Source organism: Ricinus communis, chromosome 9 (genome assembly GCF_019578655.1).
Source record: "Ricinus communis isolate WT05 ecotype wild-type chromosome 9, ASM1957865v1, whole genome shotgun sequence".
Classification (NCBI taxonomy): Eukaryota; Viridiplantae; Streptophyta; class Magnoliopsida; order Malpighiales; family Euphorbiaceae; genus Ricinus; species Ricinus communis.
Window position 1 is genome coordinate 26,485,065 of NC_063264.1, and position 21,895 is coordinate 26,506,959.

The following is a 21,895-nucleotide window of genomic DNA, read 5'->3' on the forward strand; positions in this document are numbered from 1 at the left end:
AATATTTAACATTATTTTCTTTTCTTTTCTCTACTCCTTAAAAATATGTTTAAAAAGATGTTTTATAAGAAGTATAAATAAAAATAATAACTTTGTAATACCACCAAAAAGTTAATTATATATAAACAAAATGAAACATAAAAGGTATACAATAAATATCTCAAAGGTACCTTTTAATGTAAAAAAGAATTACTACATACTTCATCAGCTTTTTTATCATCTATCTCCATTACACCACTAACACCTCAAACATTTCTGGCTTCATAAACTTTATGACCAAAATAAAAGAAAATTAAAAAAACTTTATTAGAAAAATAACAAAACAGAACAACATTAAAATATAAAATTATTAAAGAAATAGTACAATGGTATTCTCATTATCTTTTTCCATTTCATTCTTTCCATTATCATCAGCATCAATAAAATCACCTACATTCTTATCTCTAAACTATCCATTACCAGTCTAAAATATTAAGACAAATATTATTAGAATACTCAAAGTATATATTAAAATTAGAATATAAAAAAATTCAAACATAATTAAACTGATATACTATAGATATATTTTTAATATAGATTCATTAACTGAATATAAAATTCACATATAATAAATTTAAAAATATAAATAAAAGGTATATACTATAAATATACTTTTTAATATATTAATAACTCAAAGAAAAAACAAACATAGAAAAGATATACAAGAAATATATTTAAAATATCTAATTAGAAAATTAATTTACCTGAAAATAAGTACCACCAAAGTACCAGTTCCATAACAACCACCTTGCAACTTCAATTTATAACGAGTTGCAAATGTCTCAAATCTTTGCTTCCATAGTAATTTAGCAAGAATAAAATTCTCTCTCAAACTTTTCTTGATTAGTTGACAAAATTTTCAATTGTCTAAAAACTTCAGTTATGAAAGAGTATGTTGAAGTAGAAGGTCCAGAAAATGAAGGAGAATCAACAACATTAAACTCATCAGTGGATTCATCAAACTTCTTTTTTTCTTTATTGAAAAGACCTTTCAAGTTTAAGTTTTCTTTCTCCTCACTTGAAATAATAACGTTTTTTTAAACACGACTACAAAATAAATAAATAAATAATTAATATATAATATAAAACAATAAAAGAATAAAAAGTATAAAAATAAAATCAATATTATAATAAAATAAAAAAAATTACCGTCAGAAAAAAAAAAGATTGTTCAAGGTAGTTGTAAGTTGAAAATGTAGAAGCCTTCCATTTTAATATACGTGGTACTTGAATTCCATCATTAACATCAAGATTTCTAGAAGATGAATCACAACACTAAAAAAGAATTAGACAGCCATATATCCTATAATAGAAACTATCACCTTTCTCCTTTAAAAAATCATTCTTTCGACTCAAATGATGAATTAAAAGATGAAAAACTTCTATTACTCAAGAGTAATCACTCAAAGCATCAAGATCAATAATGTTAATATGATGCATTTTAATAGCTTTCACCTTTGGTACAACCAACAAAAATATTTCAACAAAATATAAAACAACAATCTTTACTGCATCAACATCATTATTCTCTCACATCTTGCTAAAAATACACTTTTCAATAAATTGTCTATTTATTTGCTTAATTCCTTTAAAATATTTTCTTAACAATCTATTTCTAGAATTACCAAATCTCAACTTCTTAACCTCACTAATACATTTCAATTCACTAACAATATCAAATTCAAAAAGAGAAAATCTCAATCTAACTCTATTGATGGAAATCCAAAACTCATCATTTTTATCATATTCAACCTCCCTCAACAATAAAAAATGAATAAGTTAAGGCTGAAGCTTCAATTGCTTTATATCTAAAAAATATCCAAAGCATGTCTTCCTAAACAATTCTAACTGAGATTATGAAAGAGTTTTCCTAATGTAACTAATTATATTCTTCTAAAAAAGAACTCCCACTTTAGCATAAAAATGATCTTCTGGTTTAGTTTTGAAATCATAGTTCCACAATAAAGAAACATAAAGTATATCATTAATATCTTATTATTATATTACACACTAACAAAGAAAAACATATAAACAAAACACAGAAAAAGAAAACAACAAAATATCATTAGTATATTATATATAAAACAACAAAACTAAAATAAATAAATAAATAATATACTTTAAGTATAATGTTATATAAAAAAAAAGGAAAACACTTTAATACTATCTAAATATAATATCTTTGCATATATGAATAATATACTTTAAATATCCTGCTCTAGAAAAATCAAAATAAAATAAATTTCAATTGCTTTAATAGTATACTGATATATCACATCTTTTAATATATCAATAATATATTTTTCATAAACAACAAAAAATTCAAATAAAACTAAAGAAATCAACTATAAAATCAATGAACTACAAATTCCATATAAAAATAACAAACCTTATCTTATGAAAATTTAAAATTATAATGAAAAAAAAGGTACAAAAAACATATAAAAAAGAAAAAAAAGTATATCATTAAACTATTATTAGTATACTGTCACGACCCCACCCGTGGGCCCGTGACCGGCACTAGGGAATGGGTAGGCTTAAGGCCACCGAAACCCGTAGTAAGCCTGACACTCACTGATTTAAACAAATCTCATCTCAATTTAATATTATTAAAGCCACAATTTATCTTAACAGCTACATTCTACATAAATACTTCGGTCTGCTAGAAAAACTAGGCGAGACCTGAAACTCAGAAAATTTACAACTGATACATCTGCTATTACTACTGCGGAGAATCTAAGATTTACCAATTTACATACCAAATCAAATACATCACCCGATGATGAAGGAGTCGGGTTACTGAATAAGAGTCGCGAGAGGACTAACATTCACGAATCTGAAAAACAGTACAAATGAGACTGTCAGTCTCGAGAGTGAGTTAAAATCAAATAATCTAGGAACTATTGCATTCTTCTCAGAAAACATAGATTATTCAAATCAATATATCAACCATGCACGTAAATACAATCCATATTATAATCATACCATAATAAATAAATAAATGAATAAATAAAAATATATTTTTACTTTTACGGGACGAGTGGCTCAGTAGAACCCTAACTCCAAATTCTAACAGCCATTTTGGCTCTCTTAATCCAATAAGACTGGCGCTCCGAGAGCAATGCTCGACCAGGGACCTTACTTCCAGTCTGGTCACTTAAGTATCCAAATAAGCCGGCGCCCCGAGAGCAATGCTCGACCAGGGACCTTACCTCCGGCAATTTACACAAATCAGCCTAGAGAGCCATGCTCGACCAGGGCAAACCCATAAAAAATCTGATTACATGTCCATGATCATTACCGGTGTGCACGTGGTCCTGATGTAACCCATCAGGCGGCATGTTCTACGAAAGCCACATCCCCAAATCGAAATCATCACATATAATAAATATCATTGTATAATGAAATCATTCAACCATATCAAAATAACAATTAACAATTAAGAGTAAGACATCAGGCAACTCATGTGGAAAACTGACTATATTTGGTATTATTATAACATTACTATAATAATACTTATATTATCTTCATTAATTAATAATCCAAAGAAATTATTTACATTCGCGATACTAATAACCAAATTAAGCATAAACTTCCAAAATAGCATATTAAAATCAAACTTAGCAATAGTGCAATGATTAAATGACTTTAACTCACAGAATTGGGCGACCTCCTAGCTCTGCTCCGGTGCCTCAGTTGGAGCGAGCCGAACAGACAGATCATCTAATCACGGAAAACAATTTATCAAAACGTTGAGACAATCGATCATTAATCCTAGGTCTAGACTCCTAGGACTGACTGTCTAAGAATCTCGACTCGGGAGAATTCTACCGAAAATCCGGCAGAACCTCCCCTACAACACGAACATTACCCCCCGTAAAAACGGGTCCAGGACCTGCCAGAAAACACTCCAAATATCCAACAATTTAAACAACGGGAGTCGGGTCCCCAAACTTCACTATTTCCCGACTCCGCCATACAGCACAAAATATGAGGCAAGCAAACTGACAAACAATTATTTATGACTCACAAATATCATCAAATACTCAATATAACCCAATAGACACAAATTTAAAATCAAAGGATTTCCAAGATCAACGGCCAGAGAAAATTACCGAGACGCTCGGCCGGAGTCCGATCGACGATCTGGACACACCATCGGACTCACAACGACTCGCTGACGATTATCCTGGCTTTCGATTTTTCGATCTGACACCCGATCATCCGGAGAAATTTACGGACGATCACGGCCGTCGATTTGCAAACGGAGCCCGATTGCCACGAAACCAGTGCCATCGCGAAGCTTGAGTTGAGGAGAGTCGGGATACGTCCTCCGATCGTCCATCCTCCGCAGGAGCTCGCCGGAAAAACTAGAAAACACGGCTGCCACCACTTCGCCAGAACTCTCTCCTCCGGCCACCAAAACCGACGCCGCTGCCGCCAAAAGGAAGCTCTCTCCAAGGGGAGCTGATCGCCACCGAGATCGGCCGGAAAGGCCTTCGAAAGCCGCTACCACACGTCAGCGATTCCATGGCTTCCCGCCCGGCCAGCGCCTCTCTCTCTCTCTTCCTCTCTCTCTCTCTCTCTCTCTCTCTCTCTCTCTCTCTTCCTTTCTTCTTCCCCGATTTTCTTTCCTTTCAATATCGACATTAGGCCCCCGAACTTTTTCTTATTACAATTGGTCCCTCAACTTTCTTAATTACTTGCAATTCTATCCAGTAAAATTTCAATTTAACCCCTAAACTTTCCTTTAGCCTTTCAATTAAGCCCTTAACTAATTAATTTGGGCCAAATCCGAATTATTGAAAATACACAATTACAAAAATACCCCTGACCGACATATTTATTTACAAAAATACCAAGCTCATAAATTTCCATTAAAACCCCATAAAAATAACATTATACTTTCAATCCTTATTCCAAAATAAATTTCCAATTTAGTCCTAACACACAATTAAATTAAATAATCAATTTCCAACTTAAAATTTAATACTACTAATCAATTATAATACCAATTTTCCCAATTTTTTTTTATAAAAACATCCTTTATAATTTCTTCCAAAATTTTTCAATATATAATTTTACTTATATAAATATGCATTTGGAAAAATTTTGAATAACCAAAATATAATCATTTCTCAAATAATTTACTTGAATAATTTCTTAAAATTTCAAACTAATTGGGTATAGAAAATAACTCATTTATTTGATTAATATTAAATTTTTCATTAAATCATTTCAAATTAAACTCAATAATAATGAAGCTAAAATTAACTTAAATAAAAACTCATTATTAAATATATAAAAATTCCGGGTGTTACATATACTCTATTACAAAAGAACAAAACTAAAAGACACATAATGAATATTATACTTTAAGTTTACTGCTTTACAAAAATGAAAACAAAAATATACTTCAATGATTTTAATAGTATACTAGTGAATAATATCTTCTAAGTATTTCAAAAATATACTTTAAGTATAATGTTATACAAAAATAAAAAAGCAAAAAAAAAAAAACTCCAATCACTTTAATAATATCATAATATTTAGTATATTTTCAATATATAAACAATATACTTTAGATATCCTACTTTAGAAAAATAAAAAAATAAACTTCAATTGTTTTAAAAGTATATTGATATATCATATCTTCTTACTATATAAATAGTATTTTTTTCATAGACAATAATAAGATTCAGATAAAATTAAAGAAATCAATCGAAAAATAATATATAGTAAAAATATTACTAGTATATTATATACAAAAGAACAAAACAATAATAAATAAAAATCAACAGTATACTTTAAATAGCATGTTTTACAAAAACAAAAGCAAAAATATATTTCAATCATTTTAACAATATCTTAGTGAATAATATCTTTTTAGTGTCTAAATACTATTCTTCAAATATCTTGATATACAAAAATAAAAGAAAAATTAAGTTTCAATTACTTTAACAATATACTGATTTATTATTTTTTTATTATCTTAAATGTATCTTTTTAAAAAAAATATCAAATTCATAAAAAACTAAAAGAGTTCAACTACAAAATCAATTAACTACAAAACACACATTAAGTAATTAAATCTTATCTACTAATAACCTAAATTTAAAAATGAAAAGATAGGTATATCAACAGTGTATTTTAGATATACTGATACAAAAATCATAAAAGAAATATTTCAAATATTTTAGTGGTATCTTTCAAATATATTTTAAATAAACTAAAAAGTAACAAAAATAAAAAAATAAAAGATACATAAAATTTTCACATATATATCTATTCAAATTTTTTTTTAAAAATATACCTTCAAAGGACGACAAAAGAGGTTCCTTAATGGAGATTTTACCATTTTCTTTTTAATTAAAGCTTCTTCAAATTAGGAACAACTTTTTCGGCCACAATTTTTTCTCTTTTCGATCGTCTCAGTGCAGAATCCTCACTTATATTTTTTATTTTCTTTAACAATTTTGGAGAATCTCCGGTTGCATGCAACCGCTTCTTACTCGATTTTTTCTTCATTTCTTCAGCAACCTCATTCTTCTTTCTCACTAATTTTCTTCTTACTCATTTCGTTTTAAAAAAGAAATATTTAATCAATTTTCTCAAAATCTGAGTATTAGATTTTACAATTAAAAACTGAATTTATAGAATTATTATCCATTAAAATCTCATCATTACTGTCAATTTTAAGCAATAGATTAAAAAAAATTAACTTTTAAAATAAAAAAAAAAAGTAAAATTTAAATTTGAAAGATACATATATTACTAAAAAGAAATGAAAAAGAAAAAGAAAGACGTGGGAAACAAAAAAGTTAAAAGTCAACAAAAAATAGCATAAATGAGAGATAAAAATAAAATAATAATAATAATAAATTATACTGTATAAATAAAAAAACTACCGTATAGATAAAAGATTTCAGCAAAATACATTACGCCATCAAATTTCTTCTAGAATTAATGGTGTCTATCCAAATGAGGCCTTTGAATTAATTGGGTTTGTGTTTGATTAAACCAGGGCATAAAACGACATCGCATACAAATTTATATTAATATTTTAACATCCCTGTGCCATATTCTTCTTCCTTCCAAAGAAAAGAAAAAACAAAATGTTGATAGCTCAAGATCTATCATTTTCTAAAACCCTAAACCCCTATTTCTCCTTTCCAAAATTCCTACCCCGCAGTAAATCCCACTTCATCTCATTTTCCAGCCCAAATTCCCGAGAAGTCCGGGCATTCGCCGGCCGTAGCAAGAAAAAGTCTGGTAGAATCGAGGGAAGCGTCGAACTCCACCGAAAAGTGAAGCGCAGTGCACAGCAGAGGTCAAAAAAATTAGCCGAATCATTCTTTTACCGGCTAAAAAACCCTAACAAGAACTACGCTGATAACTTATCGGAAGATGAGCTTAACTTAATTGGTCTAGGTTATGACCGAATGGTCAGGTTCATGGAGAAAGATGACCCCAATATCAAGCATCCCTATGATTGGTACAAATACGGAGAGTTTGGGCCGTATTCGTGGCGTGGCGTGGTAATTGGGGACCCAGTCGTGGGTCGTTTTACTGATGACAGAGTGACTTTGTACAGTGAAGTAAAAGATCAGGAAGAATGGGAAAAGATTGAGCAATATGAGATGGAGGTTGATTTTGGAGAGAGATTGAAAGTAATGGATAAAAGTGTTGGGTTTAGGCATTATTGGGTTTTTGTTAGACACCCAAAATGGAGATTAAGTGAAAAATCATGGGAGCAGTGGACATTGGTGAGTGAAATTGTTGTTGAGGCTGGCAAACAACAGCGGTTAGATAAGTGGAATTTGATGGGTAGGTTAGGTAATACAGCTAGGAAGTTGATAACACAATGTGCTGCTTGGTTTAGACCGGATATTATTTATGTTAAGAGGCCGGTTTATCAGTGTAGATTTGAGCCTCAGATGGACTTTTTCAAGGCTTTAACGCCATTGTTAGATCCGAAAACAGAGAAGGACTTCATGTTTGAGTTGAAGAATGAGGAGGATGGAGGGAATATAGAAATGTGTTCGTATTTTGAAGGGTTGTGTAAGATTGTGAAGATTAGTCAGAAAGCATTTGTTGATGATGTGGTGAATGCGTATGAGAAGTTAAGCGAGGAGAAGAAATCAAAGTGCTTGGAGTTCTTGTTACGGAATCACCCAGTGCAGTTGCTGCATCCATATACCAAAGAATGGAAGGCTAAGTTGGACGAAATGGAATTGGGCTGCGAAGCACCTGATGATGATGATGAGGATAATTATAATAAGCATGGGAATGAGTTTACTGAATGGATCGAAGATGATAGTGATAATGATGATGATAATAGAGATGATTTTGTCATGGATATGGAAGAAGGTGGTGATGAAGATGAATTGGGATCTGAAGTGGGAGATTTGAGTGAAGAAGAAGATGACGAAGATGAGGGTGAAGAAGAGGATGAGAAGCTTAAGAAGGAAATGAGTAGTGCAGAAGCGATGGAGAATCTAGCGAGATGGAGCGTAGAAACAACTACTGAACTGTACAAGAGGCAGCTAAAGAGAATGGAAGAGCAGGAGAAGGGGAAAGTTGAAGAAGATGGAGATGAAACTGCCTTGAGAGGTGTCAGAGCAAAAGTAGACCCAAAAGAATGGGAGATTGCAGGAATTGGTAAATGGAGGAAGAGGATCCGGAAGAGTAGAATCCCTCCAGAGTTGTTCTTGCGAGCAGCAGTTAGGCCCTTCACTTACAGGAACCTTGTCAAGGAGATTGTTTTAACAAGGCATGCCATTTTGGATGGTGAGATTGGTAGGAAGGAGTGAAGCATTAGCTAACTTCATCAAATTATCAAAGAACCGATTGTTGCAACATACCAAAAAGCAGGAGCAATTTTTGTAGTTTCTGTAAAAGATTTCTTGTTCTGTCATTCAAGGACCAAGTGGGTAGTTCAAATCTTTATAGTGCAATAGAGACTATCCCATAAAATTTTGCAAATCTAGCTGTTTATAGTATTCTCTTTACACAAATGTAAATGTCTACGAGTATAACAATCAAAATGAGAAAGACATCCAAATGACATAGGCTCAGCTACGGTAGCCATTGATCAATATAGGCAAGCAAACCAAAACTCTAACTCAGAAAAATTCAGTCATTCATCACAATTCTTTTCCCTTTCGAACAGTAATGTACTCCTGTCATTCACCACAGTTCTATTTCGTGCTAGGGATGATACTCAATTTGGTCCCTGAACTTTGCATCAAAATTCAATTTGGCACTTTTGGGCAATTTAGTCCAAAATTTTACATTTTTATTCAAATCATTCCATCCGAAAAAAGGTGTAACTCACTCTTCATAAAAGAGAGTGACTTGCTAAAAAGATAATAGATTAATGAATTTGACTAACATTAATAAAAAATAAAAAATATAATATACTTATCTAATATAAAATTTAGTCATTAAATTGACTCAAAAGAATATTTTAGTTATTTTTCTAAATTATATATTCAAATTATTTTTAAATTATAAAAGTCTCTTTAGGATACTAATAAATCATTTTTTAATTTTTTTTAAGAATTACTTTTTTTAATTTTCCAATGGCTATAGCAAAATTTTAGATTAAATTAGCCCAAAAGATCAAAAAGAGCTAAAATGAACCTGACTACAAAATTCGGGGACTAAATTGAACCTTACCCCTTCGTGCTAATAGATGAACTTTGCGCTGGAGTTTGGTCTTGCGATCAGAAATTTAACAGAATGTTCAACATTTGCTGTTAAAATGTGGTACAACTCACCAACAATTCGAGAACGATCAGGCAAGAACAAGTCATAATAATAACTAAACTAAAAGAACCTTTTGGATCTCAATAGAATCATTTGCTGTTATCCCATTTGCATCCTCATGAATAGGCTATGTTTGCCAGTTATGAGAGTAAATTTCTTTGGTATTCTAAATAGACACTTCCATTGCTTGTTTTATTACAAATCATCATTCATTTTCGAAATGCATTATTTTCATGGAAAAAATGTGCTAAATGTCTTCGATAATTTCTTCTCATTTCCCTGAGATCGTGGCACAAAGAAAGGCGTGAAAAACAACCTTAGCCTTGCTCGAATAGGACAGCAATAGACGGTAATCTTCATGACCTGCTAGCTGGAATGCATTCTTTAATAAGGCGCGGGCTTGTTTTCAAGCTGTTAGAATGGCGTCTGACAGAAAAGAAAAGGAAGCAGGAGCAGTACAGGAACCATCGAATTAACCTTTTCTGATTTAACATTCAATGGATAGAGTATGTGTCTGTGTGTGTGTGTGTGTGTGTGTGTGTGTGAGAGAGAGAGAGAGAGAGAGAAAGGAACTCAGAATGCATTAATTCAAAGCATATCAGATTCAACTGGCAATATAGAAGTCAGAAGGCAAGAGAAGGATGATAACATTCTGAGAATCTCCAATGCAGACACTTCTGTCCTGAAACTTCACTGACCAAAAAACTTCTAAGCACCGAAGTAATCCTCAGGGACAAAGAACTTCAGTCCAACAGCCTACAAGCAATGTGTAAAAAGAAATTATTTATGTTACATAGAAGGAAAAAAAAATGAAGGAATTCATTTCGCTTATCAATCCAATGGCTTCAAATAATATTCAAACATGAACAGAAACGGAAAGCAAGCAATGCAGTTATTCAGCAGTCAATTTTACCCTAACTTGCAATCACACATCTAAGTGATTACAGATACACATTCATGCATGTTACAATATCAACAAAATTCAGATTACAGGAGGTGCACTGCATGTAATAATCATAAATTTTGTATTCAAGTCTGCTTTAATAAGACAACACTATTTCATGGTGGATTACAACAGAGAAATGATGAACTCTTTTGAATCATATTTCTGTTTTCCTGGAAGATAATACTTTTATCCTCTTAAGAAAGACTTGAAACTTGGAGATCTTTCCTGAACCCACTGCAGGAAGTGAGGCATTGAGAAAAGAAAAACAAACACAATTCATCATTTAGGCATCTGAATGAGCACAGATGCAAGATTTTAATTTCTGACATTAGATTGGGAACTGGAACATGTAGATATAATCATGCAAGGTACAAAGGAATGCATCAGTTGAATCAATATAGCAATGACAATATATAACAACTTTCCAACTGCAATTAGACTATAACCGATCCATCTAACTACCTGTGCAAATCGTATGTCAGCATCACTATGGTCATTGTTTCTCCCTGCCGCATCCCCAACATAAAAAGATCTACAAATTCAAACAATGAAAGCCTCTATCAAAATATCAATCTCGACCATAAAGAAACTATTAAATCAAACAGCCATACAAGATAATCGCTGAGAGTGTAAAACATCAGATAATTAATCGAATGCTGACAGTACAGTTTTTAGGAGGCCTAAAAACCTCAAACACATAACAAAAGAATATAAAGAAGAGAAAACTAACTGGTCCAAATCAATTGAAATGCCAGAGTTGAAATGTCTCTCCATAATCTGCCACATCCCAGGTTTGGGCTTGCGGAAGGGGTCTTCTACTTTACTATCGGCGCAAGCTATAAAAACCTGTATATAAACATGAAAGTAAAATATTTCAAATTTTCACAAGATATTTGAGAGACTACTATTTAATTTAGGAAGACGGGTGAAACAATATTGTTCAAAGAAAAAAAATGCAAAAATGTTTTGGATAACATAAAGAGCTGAAACTATATGAAAAAAGCACTAGTGAGAAGAGGGCTATGAGAAATTAAAGACAGAATGTTCTCATACCTGCAACGCACAGCACTAACCAATCAAAGACATTTACTCTTAGCAAGAATATCTAATCAAGATATTTAGAGGCCAGGCATTGCTAAAGTAAGAACTGATTATTGATTTAATGTGCTTTCTTTCTAGAGCACTTAAATAAAAATAGATGTCCTGAAAAACTGTAACAGGCACATGGGAGAAGAGGACTTTGGGTACGTACAAAATAAAACATGTACTCATCATACCTATGATGGAGTTGCATAAATCAATTGAAAATAACTCTTCCAATAATCAATTAATAAAGATACTTGTAGGCCTGGAATAGCTAAATCAAAAATTACTTATTTGATTTTATCTGCTTTCTTCATGGTACACTAAAAAAGTACACATCCAGAGTAAATGTGCCACGCCACAAACTCAGACCTGTCACATAGCCTTCGTTTAAGATTCAAAAACACCTCATGAAGAGTTGCATATTCTAATTCAGGAAACATTCAAAATTGTGTTTAACAATTTTTAGAAGCCAAAGGGGCCTAAATTAGCAATGACAATTGGGTAAACTCTGAAAAACCAAAAGAAACTGAGAGCCATAAACTCTTTCCAAAATTTAGCCATAATCCTTGTATGTTCTTTGAAGAAAATGTTACTAGTGACAAACATGCTAAAGTCCTTTGATAGAGAAGATATAGAAATTGAGGGATTATTTTCCATGAGCTAAAATACTGCGATTCCACAAACTAAAATTATGTGATTAGCATAACCTGTAACGGCAAATGATGTTCCTCAACAAAGGTGAACTAAGAAATTTGTCGCATAAAAATGACTACTCAAAAAAAATTTATGGTATTGCTGATTTTGCAAGGCGACATCATCTAAATGCAGCAATTTAAACCTGTATGGGAACCTTCACACGCCTAATGAAGTTGTTGAGGCGTCCAATTTTTGAGTCCACTGCTACCTGTCTTTTGTTCTTCCAACGGTCAATGTTGGACTCATTTGTAAAGATAACCTCATCACGAAAAAAAATAACATTCCACAATCAACAAACAACCATGGAATCTAATAACAAGATGCGAGAATTTTAGCATCGTAGCAAGAATTTTTAGCATTGGCAAAAACAAATATAGTAACAAAATGCCTTTGGAAGATGAAGAAACTAACCAGCTTGTAGCCGTCCTTGTATAAGCCCTGCAGCTTTTTGGGTATGGAGGGATACATAAGGGACCAGGCATCTGCACCTATTCTGCAACCAAAGAAAGATGATTAGGTTACAGCAGAATTTCCCAACTCTGAACTTGCAATGCGACCAAGTTTAACATAAGTAAGATTATTAGACAGACATTCAAAGAAAAGTAAGACACTTAACAGATTTAAAACTTTCATCAAGTGCTGGGGAAGTAAAAATGGTACCAATTGGTACCACTAAAATACATATAGGGCAAAGGAAAACGCAGGACTCTAAGAGCTTTAACACATTGAAATAACAATCATATATCTGGAATATTATCATTATGTAAACTCTGATAATGAAATTAACATTAGTTATGATGTGGCTGACTAGTTGCAAACTTACACTTGACTATGAGTTTTACAAATGAGCAGAAAAATAAGAGACGTTTGAAGAGAAAAGGACATGAAGAGATGACAAATTCTTAGAGAAAGTAAGAATAAACCAGCAATTGTTGGATTAAAATGTCATCTAATAATGACTCATTTTTTAACTCATAACTTCAGATGATTGACATTTCAATATATCCTGTGAACATGCAGCTAAACTGCTTCATGATAATCAGTTTTTTATAACATTCATCTAAAACTGTAAATTTAGGGGTGAGACAGGGATCTAATCTTCATGGTGATGATGCAGTTTCTTATGGCAACACATTAGGTTGTTCTTCAGTCCGATGACTGTGTTAATGAAAATAATTGCAAGATTAAAGCACACTCTATAACAAGAAAACAATTGTAGCATTAGTCTCTATTTTCATATAAGGGTTCCAATATACAAGAAAAAAGAAATATATGAAAAAGAAGAAATAAATTCATTAATCAACATATTAGCAGCAGCATCCTTACCTCTTAATAGATGTTTGTGCAAGACACCCATCAAAATCGAATGCGGCAATTTTACTTGAATCATGGAGACCATCATCCTGCAAAGTGTTCAAGATACACAGTAATTATGATTTCCAGAGCCACCAGAAAAGTATGCATATCACTACTGAATATTACTTAGAGAAATGCAGCTGATCAAGAAAATTAAAATAAAGTATTAGATATTTGCATATGTTCACAAAAATATAAATGACTTGGTAAAACATTATAATAGAATGGCAGTGCTAAAAGAAACAATAACATTTACCATTCATCAGAAGTAGTTAGTACAAAAGAGATCTTTGGAGATGTTAAAGTAAAACCCATATGATAGATCACCGGCAGAAATATAAAATAAACCACCAGGACAATTTTATCCATATATTCCTTCTGTTTACTTAATGTTCATAATTTTCTTTGCTCATGCTTGAAATTGTGGGGGATCAACTAGCAAATATTTGGAAGTAGATTCTGGAAGTATATTAAGTATCAAAGTATAGTTCATGAAAGCTGTGTCTCAGAATAGCAGAACTTCCAGAAACAAGCCACTATCTTACCCCTTCAAGAAATATGACCGTCTGGAATGCCTTCCACTTTGGTAATAATAGCACATCCTGAAACAAAAGGTAAACATATAAGCAGGGAAAGAAACAAAACATTTTCCAGAAGAAAACTACCTTCCTCTGCAAAACTTCTTTCTTTCTTTTCCAAAAAACAAAAAATAAGGGCAGGAGAACAACAACAAAGGTTGATATGAGGACGTCAAATCTGAAAATTACATAAATGTGAATATATCCCACCTTATATGTATCCTTGATGTCAATTTGTGAAACGGCTATCTCAAGCTGTGCTTCCTCGGTAGCTGTTGACAACTAGGAGCAAAAATGCAAATTAAAACTAAAATAAATTGTTCACTTAGTGAAAATTACTGACAAGTTAAGAAGCAAAGGGATAACCAGCTAACAAAGATTAATGATAAGTAAACAACCCAACCATCAGAGCACAACTATTGGACATAATGAAATGGGAAAAGAAGGAAAAATGAAAAGTACAAAGAGGGCACTTTAAAAATGAAAAGCATTTATATATACCTTAGTAATCATAGAATTCCTCTCCTCCAGTTCAATTTCTTCCATATTTGCTCTAGTTCTCTGAATTTAGGTACGAAATAGGACAATAAACTACATTTCCAAAGGTTTATGTAATAATTTACACAGACACACACAATATATATATATATGCATGCATTTGTTTGCATCGATACCTTAGAACCACGATTTGGGCTTCCTTCAACTACCTCTCTACCTCCCTTTGATATCTGCAAGGTTCATTTCCAGTTAATTCTGGCTTCATCTTTACCCGTCTAATATTTTGTTTTGGGTTCCTCTTATGACCCACAAACAGAACATCACCAACTGCCCCAATAATTATAAATTACTTTACATTAACGTACAAAATATACTCGTCATAAGAAAATAAAATAGTCATTATAAATATACTCACCAATTTCTTCAAAGCATCCTGATCACGACTCTGAAACCACAATAAATACAAAAGATTAGCGAGAGAAAATAAAAAGAAGTAAAAAAAAATTTGTACCCAACAACCCAAAAACAGAACTAAAATTAGAGGGAGAGAGAGGTGACCTGGAGCGAAGCGAAGCCTCCAATTGCGTCAGTAGAACTGATCGTTATAGAGAAGCAATCCAAATGGTGCCATTTGGTCATATCGAATCCACGTGAGTCTTTAGTAACCAAACCCAACCTCAGGGCTTTAGCAGATATAACCGTGGAACACTTTTTGCATGTTGATCGGTTCGATTTCGCGTACTCAGCTACGATTTTCGCTTTGGAATGAGCCATTATTGTTGTGGAATTATTCTTCTGAAAGCAGAAGGAGAGACCGTGCTTTGACCTTTTCACGCAGAAAGAGGAAATGGGTTCGTTTGTTAGGGTTTTGATGGAGACGAAGAATAGGAGGGGAAGGACTTGATTACGCGCGGGTATACATAGATTGAAGAGGCTCAACATAAAAGAGAAATATTGGAATGGAAGTCTTTTAGGGGCTTAACTTCTTCCCGCCAAAATGGAGGAGGCAAAGCTCTTCTGTTATCTAGTTCTCATAGAAGAAATTAGAGTGAAAAGAGTGAGTGTGAGAGAGAGAAATCTTGTAACTTCTCTTGTAAGTCTATATTTTCTTCTGTTTCAAAGTTTTACAAAATTGTATGTTTGTTTAAATGTTCATTTTCAAAGTCTGTTATTATCAATAAAGCAATTCAAAGTTTATCTTCTTTATCTATCTTCTTCTTCTCTCCCCATCATCGTATGCTTTGCCGCTCGTAAGAGGATCCTCGCATCGAAACTTCTTGATTGTTTACATTCAAATTTATTTCGGATCTATAAGTTTATAGGGTACGGAAAGCAGATTCTGCAAGAGCATTTAAAGCTCCCAGGAGCTCTGAAAGCGTGAATCTGGTTACAACGCCACGAACTTAGATTTAAATCTTCACTGCTTACTATTTTCTTCTATTTCCTAGATCTCGTTCTAATTTGGTATCAGAGCCAATTGGGTTCCGGGATTAGAAGCATATCTACATTATAAAGATTTTACATTCATTTTAGACTGCATCAGGTTTCCTATAGGCAAGTTCTGTTCATTTTATCTTGTGATAGTAAGACCCGACAAGAAGTCGAGAGCTGTGGTCCGAGCTTGTCTAGAAAGTTATTTTGGTTTAGGTTAAAATGAATTTAGAACCTTTTTCCCAGATCTTCTTCTTTCTCAAATTCTTCTGCCTCTGAATCATCGAGGTACAAAGGTCTAGTAAATAGTGAAGAAATCACTATTGAAGATTTTTCAAAGCATATTGACGATTGGGAAATACCCAAAGTCCAAAAGAAACAAATTTATGAGTTTTCAAAGTTCCCTCTCTTCAAGACTGATTTTACAATCAAGGCGAAGAAAGAGATATCCAAATTTCAAAACCTTTTGAAGAGATTTATCTCTTAAATCCAAAGACCCTCCAAAAGCATATGGAAAAGGATTATAAGTATATCCACATAGGTCTAGTCCGGTGGGTATTAAGCCCTTACCACGGAAGATCTAGATACTTCCATATTAGCCGTCCTTAGGGATGCTAGGTTTACAAATTTCTATGATTCCCTGTTAGGTACTTGTTGAGTCGAGCCTCGATAAAGGACCTATTTCTTTCAATTGTTTTCCAAATATCACGATTTCTTTAAACGATAAAAATGTTTTAAAGAGCATCGTTCTTCAAATCAAAACTCACAATTACAAAATGCTTGAAGGATCTATTCCGATAGCATTAATTTTCAAAATTCATTACAAAGCTATGATTTCTGCCTTTGGTTCCAAACACAAGCTTCACTCACCAAAAGGAGAAACACTTATTCCTACAAACAGATTTATCTAAATCCAACGCAACTATTCCAAAGACCATTCAATGAAAAGACATTACACTTCCAGAAGAATGGATCCTTGAAGGTGCAACCCAACCTACTTCTCCAAAGCAAACAGAACCAAACACAAACCTTAAACACATAGCCCAATATCCGGATGGAAAGGTAAAGATCACATTCAATGAAAGTCAACTTCCTCTAGATTTTCCGATGATGGTTCTTCAACCCTCGACCATAGATATTGGAAGGGTATCCAAAATTCCTTCATTATCTATGCTCCTTACAAAGAACCAATTCCATCTCAAACTCAACCCAGATTTTCAACATCTGATATTCCAAAAACACTCCAGAATGTTGATTACCAAAGCAACATCCCTAAACCAGTCTACACTGATCCAAAGAATGATGACGAAGATATAGAGATAACCTCTACCCCATCTTCACCATCACCATCAGCCATTACCCAAAACCTTGGGCGAGAGATCAACATGATTTCAAAAGAGTTTGAAATTGATAAAAAACTCTTGCATGAAGATTTCTATTCAAAGAAAAACTATCTTAAGAAACTTTGGTTTTTTAAGAATTTTTTAAAAGAAAAAGATAGTATTCAGGAAAAATACTATCAATTTTGCATTCAAAACAAAGCCCAAATCAAATTTTTTGATTGGTTTCAAATTTACTGCAAAGAAAATGGTATCCTTTATCCCTTTAAGGATAAGTCCATTAGTCCTCACGATGTAAGGAACAAAGCCCCTGAGTGGAAGGTAGGAGAAAACCTAACTGTCCAGTCTGAGCATCCTCCCCTTAGGAAGATAACCATTCCTTATGGAGAGAGTGAGATAGAGGCTACACCTTACAAATTGGTAGGCGAAGACCTAGATAGGAATGTCAAGAACATTGTTCGGTGAACAATTTCTCAAATACCCTGTCTAAACACTATAGGAAAGCAACTGGTTAGAATAGAAAACCAGATTCAAAAGCCCCCTGTAGTGGTGACATCTCCAATCCCTAGTACTGGTCAACCAAAAGAGTCGAACCAGTCAGAAAAGCTTAAAAACCCAGTTTTTAAGCCTTATCAGCTTACAAAGCCGAGCCAAGACCATTTCCAAAAGTAAACTGAGTTTGCCAAAGCAGTCAGAGAACAGCTAAGTAGATTAGCAACCTCTGAGTCGTCCAAAAATCTAGTACCAGATACTCCTCAAAGTAGTAGGAATATCAGTGCTATAGGACAAGCCCAAAGCGATGAGTCTAACGATTCAGAGCTTGAAAGCCCCATTCCAAAACCCTTCAATATCAACAGATTGGGAATCCAAGCCCCTAGATTGACCTGGAATACTCCTAGGAGTACTGCTCCAGATCTAGGAATTGAAAATAGGAACAACATCCTAACCCAGTCTAGATTCAATGCCTCCTCTGTCTATGAATGGAATATAGATGGAATGACTGAGTACAACATCCTTGGTCTCTTGCAACAGATGACCATTGCAGCCAATGCCTATAAAACCCAAAGTGGTACCTCCGATAGAACCATTGCTGAGCTCCTGATGGCTGGATTTACCTAAGATTTTAGCTGGTTTACCTAAGGTTCTTAGCCGGTTTACCTAAGATTTTAGGTGAAAGAGTTAGGAATACCATAAGAGAAGCCCATAGCGGTCAAATCCCTTATGATTTCTACACTTATGGTGAGTTAGTTAGTCTAACCCAGAAAGAAGGTTTAAAGATTTGTCATGACCTTAAGCTTCAAAGACAGCTCAAATGGGAGATGAAAAAGACTAGGCAGGAACTAGGTAGTTTCTGTAACCAGTTTGAGTACAACCCAATAGAGCCCGTGTCTAGTTGCAAAGGAAAATGCAAAGTTGATTCTTATTCAAAGTCTTTCAAAAAGAAGCGATTTTCCAAATATAGAAAGCCTTCTAAAAGCAAGGAGAATTTCTATAAAAAGCCATCTTCTTCCAAATTTCATTCTAAATTTCCAAAGAAAGATTCTAAAAAAGATTTTTCAAAAATTACATGCTTTAAATGTAGTAAGAAAGGCCATACTTCGAAGTATTGTAAGTTTTCCAAAAGACTTCTTGAGCTTCCGAATAGAAGAAGAAGTTTTGCAAAGATTTACCGCTCTTCTAGTTGATTCATCTGAATCAGAGTTCTCAAACAGTGAGGAAGAATTTCAAATTGATAAAATCAAAACCTCAACTGATTGTTCTGAGACAGATTCAGAGAGCTCTTTTAAGAACATTAATATGCTCACTAGGCAACAAGAAGCTCTTCTTGAGGTTGTAAAGCATATTAGTGATTCTCTTATTCAAAAGCAGGTTTTAAAAGAAATTTTAAAAACTGAATCTCTGGTTCCTTCTTCTAGTAAGAATACTTATGATCTTACTATGATTTTGGACAAAGGGAAGAAGTTGAAAAACCCTCTTCCTACTGTTCAGGAACTCCAGAAGGAGATTAAAACCATCAAAACAGAACTCAAAGAGTTGAAAGAAAAACAACAAAATGATTCTGTTTTGCTTCAAAGCCTGATCCTCAAACAGAATAGTGATTCTGATTCTGATGAGGAAAATGATTTTCAAAACCTTGAAGTTTCTGAAAATGTTCCTGAAAACTTTATCAATGTTTTAAAGGAAATTACTTCAAGAAAATATTTGATTCAAATAAAGCTTGTTTTTCCTGGTGATTTCCAGATAGAAACCATCGCGTTGTTTGATACAGGAGCAGACCTCAATTGTATCAACTGCGAACTGGTTCCTAAAAGGTTTCATCAAGAAACCAAAGAAAGGCTAACTTCAGCCAATTCTTCAAAAATTAAGATTGCTGGTAAAACTGAAGCCGCAATTCTTAATAATAACATTGCTTTAAAGAATGTTTTTATTCTTACAAAGGATCTTCAGCAAACTGTTATCTTAGGGACTCCGTTTATCAATTTGATAACTCCCTTTAAAGTGACAATCACTGGAATCATTTTCAAAGCTAAAGATTCAAAGATTGTTTTTCCTTTTCTAGAAAAACCAAAAAAGAGAAATTTGAATCTTATCAAAGCACATTCCATTTACAATTTTGAAATCAATGCTTTGATCAAAGGAAAACAGACCCATCTTTCTCATCTTCAACAAGATGTGGGTTTGAAGAGAATCCTAGATCAACTGCAAAAGATTTTATTCAAAGAAAAATTTCCCGATTTTCAAATGAAGATTGAGAATGAACTCTGTTCTGATCTTCCAAATGCTTTTTGGAATCGAAAGCAACATATGGTAGATTTGCCATATGAAAACGATTTTTCAGATAAGCAAGTCCCTACTAAAGCCAGACCCATTCAGATGAATGAGTCTTTAGAAAGCCATTGCAGATTAGAGATTAAAGATCTTGAGTCTAAAGGTTTAATTTCAAAGTCTAGATCACCTTGGTCTTGTGCAGCTTTCTATGTCAATAAGAATAGCGAGATAGAAAGAGGAACTCCTAGGCTAGTGATCAACTACAAACCCCTGAACAAAGCTCTTAAGTGGATTAGGTATCCTATTCCAAATAAGAAAGATCTTTTACAAAAGCGCATTCGCATTCATCTTTTCAAATTTTGACATGAAATCAGGATTTTGGCAAATCCGGATTGATCCAAAAGATCGTTACAAAACGGCATTTACAGTCCCATTCGGTCAATATGAGTGGAATGTCATGCCTTTTGGATTAAAAATGCCCTTCCGAATTTCGGAAAATCATGAATGACATTTTTAATCCATTTCAAAGTTCGCATTGTCTACATAGATGATGTTTTAATCTTTTCAAATTCCATTGAACAGCATTTTAAACACCTAGAAACGTTTTTCTATGTTGTTAAGAAAAATGGTTTAGTGGTTTCAAAGTCTAAGATATCTCTTTTCAAACGAAATTAGATTTCTTGGTCATTACATCTCTCGGGGTACAATTACTCCAATTGAGAGATCCCTTGCATTCACTTCCAAAGTTTCCGGATAAAATTTTGGAAAAACCCGACGAAGATTTCTTGGTAGTTTAAATTATGTCATGGATTTTTATCCTAATTTAAACTGTCTCATAAAGCCCTGCATGATAGGCTAAGAAAAAACCCTCCTCCTTGGTCCGATCAAAGATACAAAGATTGTCCAAAGCATTAAAAAACAAGTTTTAGAAATTCCTTGCCTGCATCTAGCTAATCCTTCTGCATTTAAGATTGTAGAAACGGATGTATCAGAGTTAGGATATGGTGGGATTCTAAAGCAAGTTCAAAATTCCAAAGAATGTATTGTCCAGTTTACTTCTGCTCACTGGAATGATACCCAAAAGAATTATTCTACTATCAAAAAGGAAATCCTTTCGATAGTTCTCTGTATTTCTAAATTTCAAAGCGATCTTTTAAATCAAAAATTTCTTTTAAGGATTGATTGCAAGTCTGCAAAAGAAGTTTTACAAAAAGATGTTCAAAATATAGCTTCAAAACATATTTTCGCCCGTTAGCAAGCTATCTTATCTGTTTTTGATTTTGAGATTGAATTTATTCGAGGAGAATCAAATTCTATTCCTGACTTTCTAACCAGAGAGTTCTTACAAAAACAGGAGTGATACAAAATGCCAAGAAAATCGAGGT

At 33.1% G+C, this 21,895-nt stretch overlaps 2 protein-coding genes across 3 annotated transcripts; one reads left to right on the forward strand and one right to left on the reverse strand.

Moving 5' to 3' along the window:
- Positions 1 to 6,887: 6,887 nt before the first annotated feature.
- Positions 6,888 to 9,024, forward strand: LOC8275911. The gene has a single exon (XM_002524470.3). It carries the CDS (start codon positions 7,155 to 7,157, stop codon positions 8,850 to 8,852), a length of 1,698 nt encoding a protein of 565 aa, XP_002524516.2. The 5' UTR covers positions 6,888 to 7,154; the 3' UTR covers positions 8,853 to 9,024.
- A 1,350-nt stretch (positions 9,025 to 10,374) lies between these two features.
- On the reverse strand, positions 10,375 to 16,002 carry LOC8275910 (polynucleotide 3'-phosphatase ZDP). Of its 2 annotated transcripts, XM_002524469.4 has the most exons (12): positions 15,529 to 16,000; positions 15,386 to 15,415; positions 15,147 to 15,200; positions 14,974 to 15,033; positions 14,683 to 14,754; positions 14,440 to 14,496; positions 13,865 to 13,941; positions 12,950 to 13,031; positions 12,681 to 12,797; positions 11,487 to 11,602; positions 11,219 to 11,288; positions 10,375 to 10,566 (listed from the first exon to the last, which is right to left on the reverse strand). In XM_002524469.4, the coding sequence occupies exons 1-12, from the start codon at positions 15,910 to 15,912 to the stop codon at positions 10,519 to 10,521; spliced, it is 1,167 nt and encodes a 388-aa protein (XP_002524515.3). In that variant the 5' UTR covers positions 15,913 to 16,000; the 3' UTR covers positions 10,375 to 10,518. The 2 variants fall into 2 exon arrangements, with proteins under 2 accessions (XP_002524515.3, XP_015578057.2); XM_015722571.3 differs by lacking the exon at positions 12,681 to 12,797 and having other exon boundaries at positions 15,529 to 16,002.
- Positions 16,003 to 21,895: the final 5,893 nt, after the last annotated feature.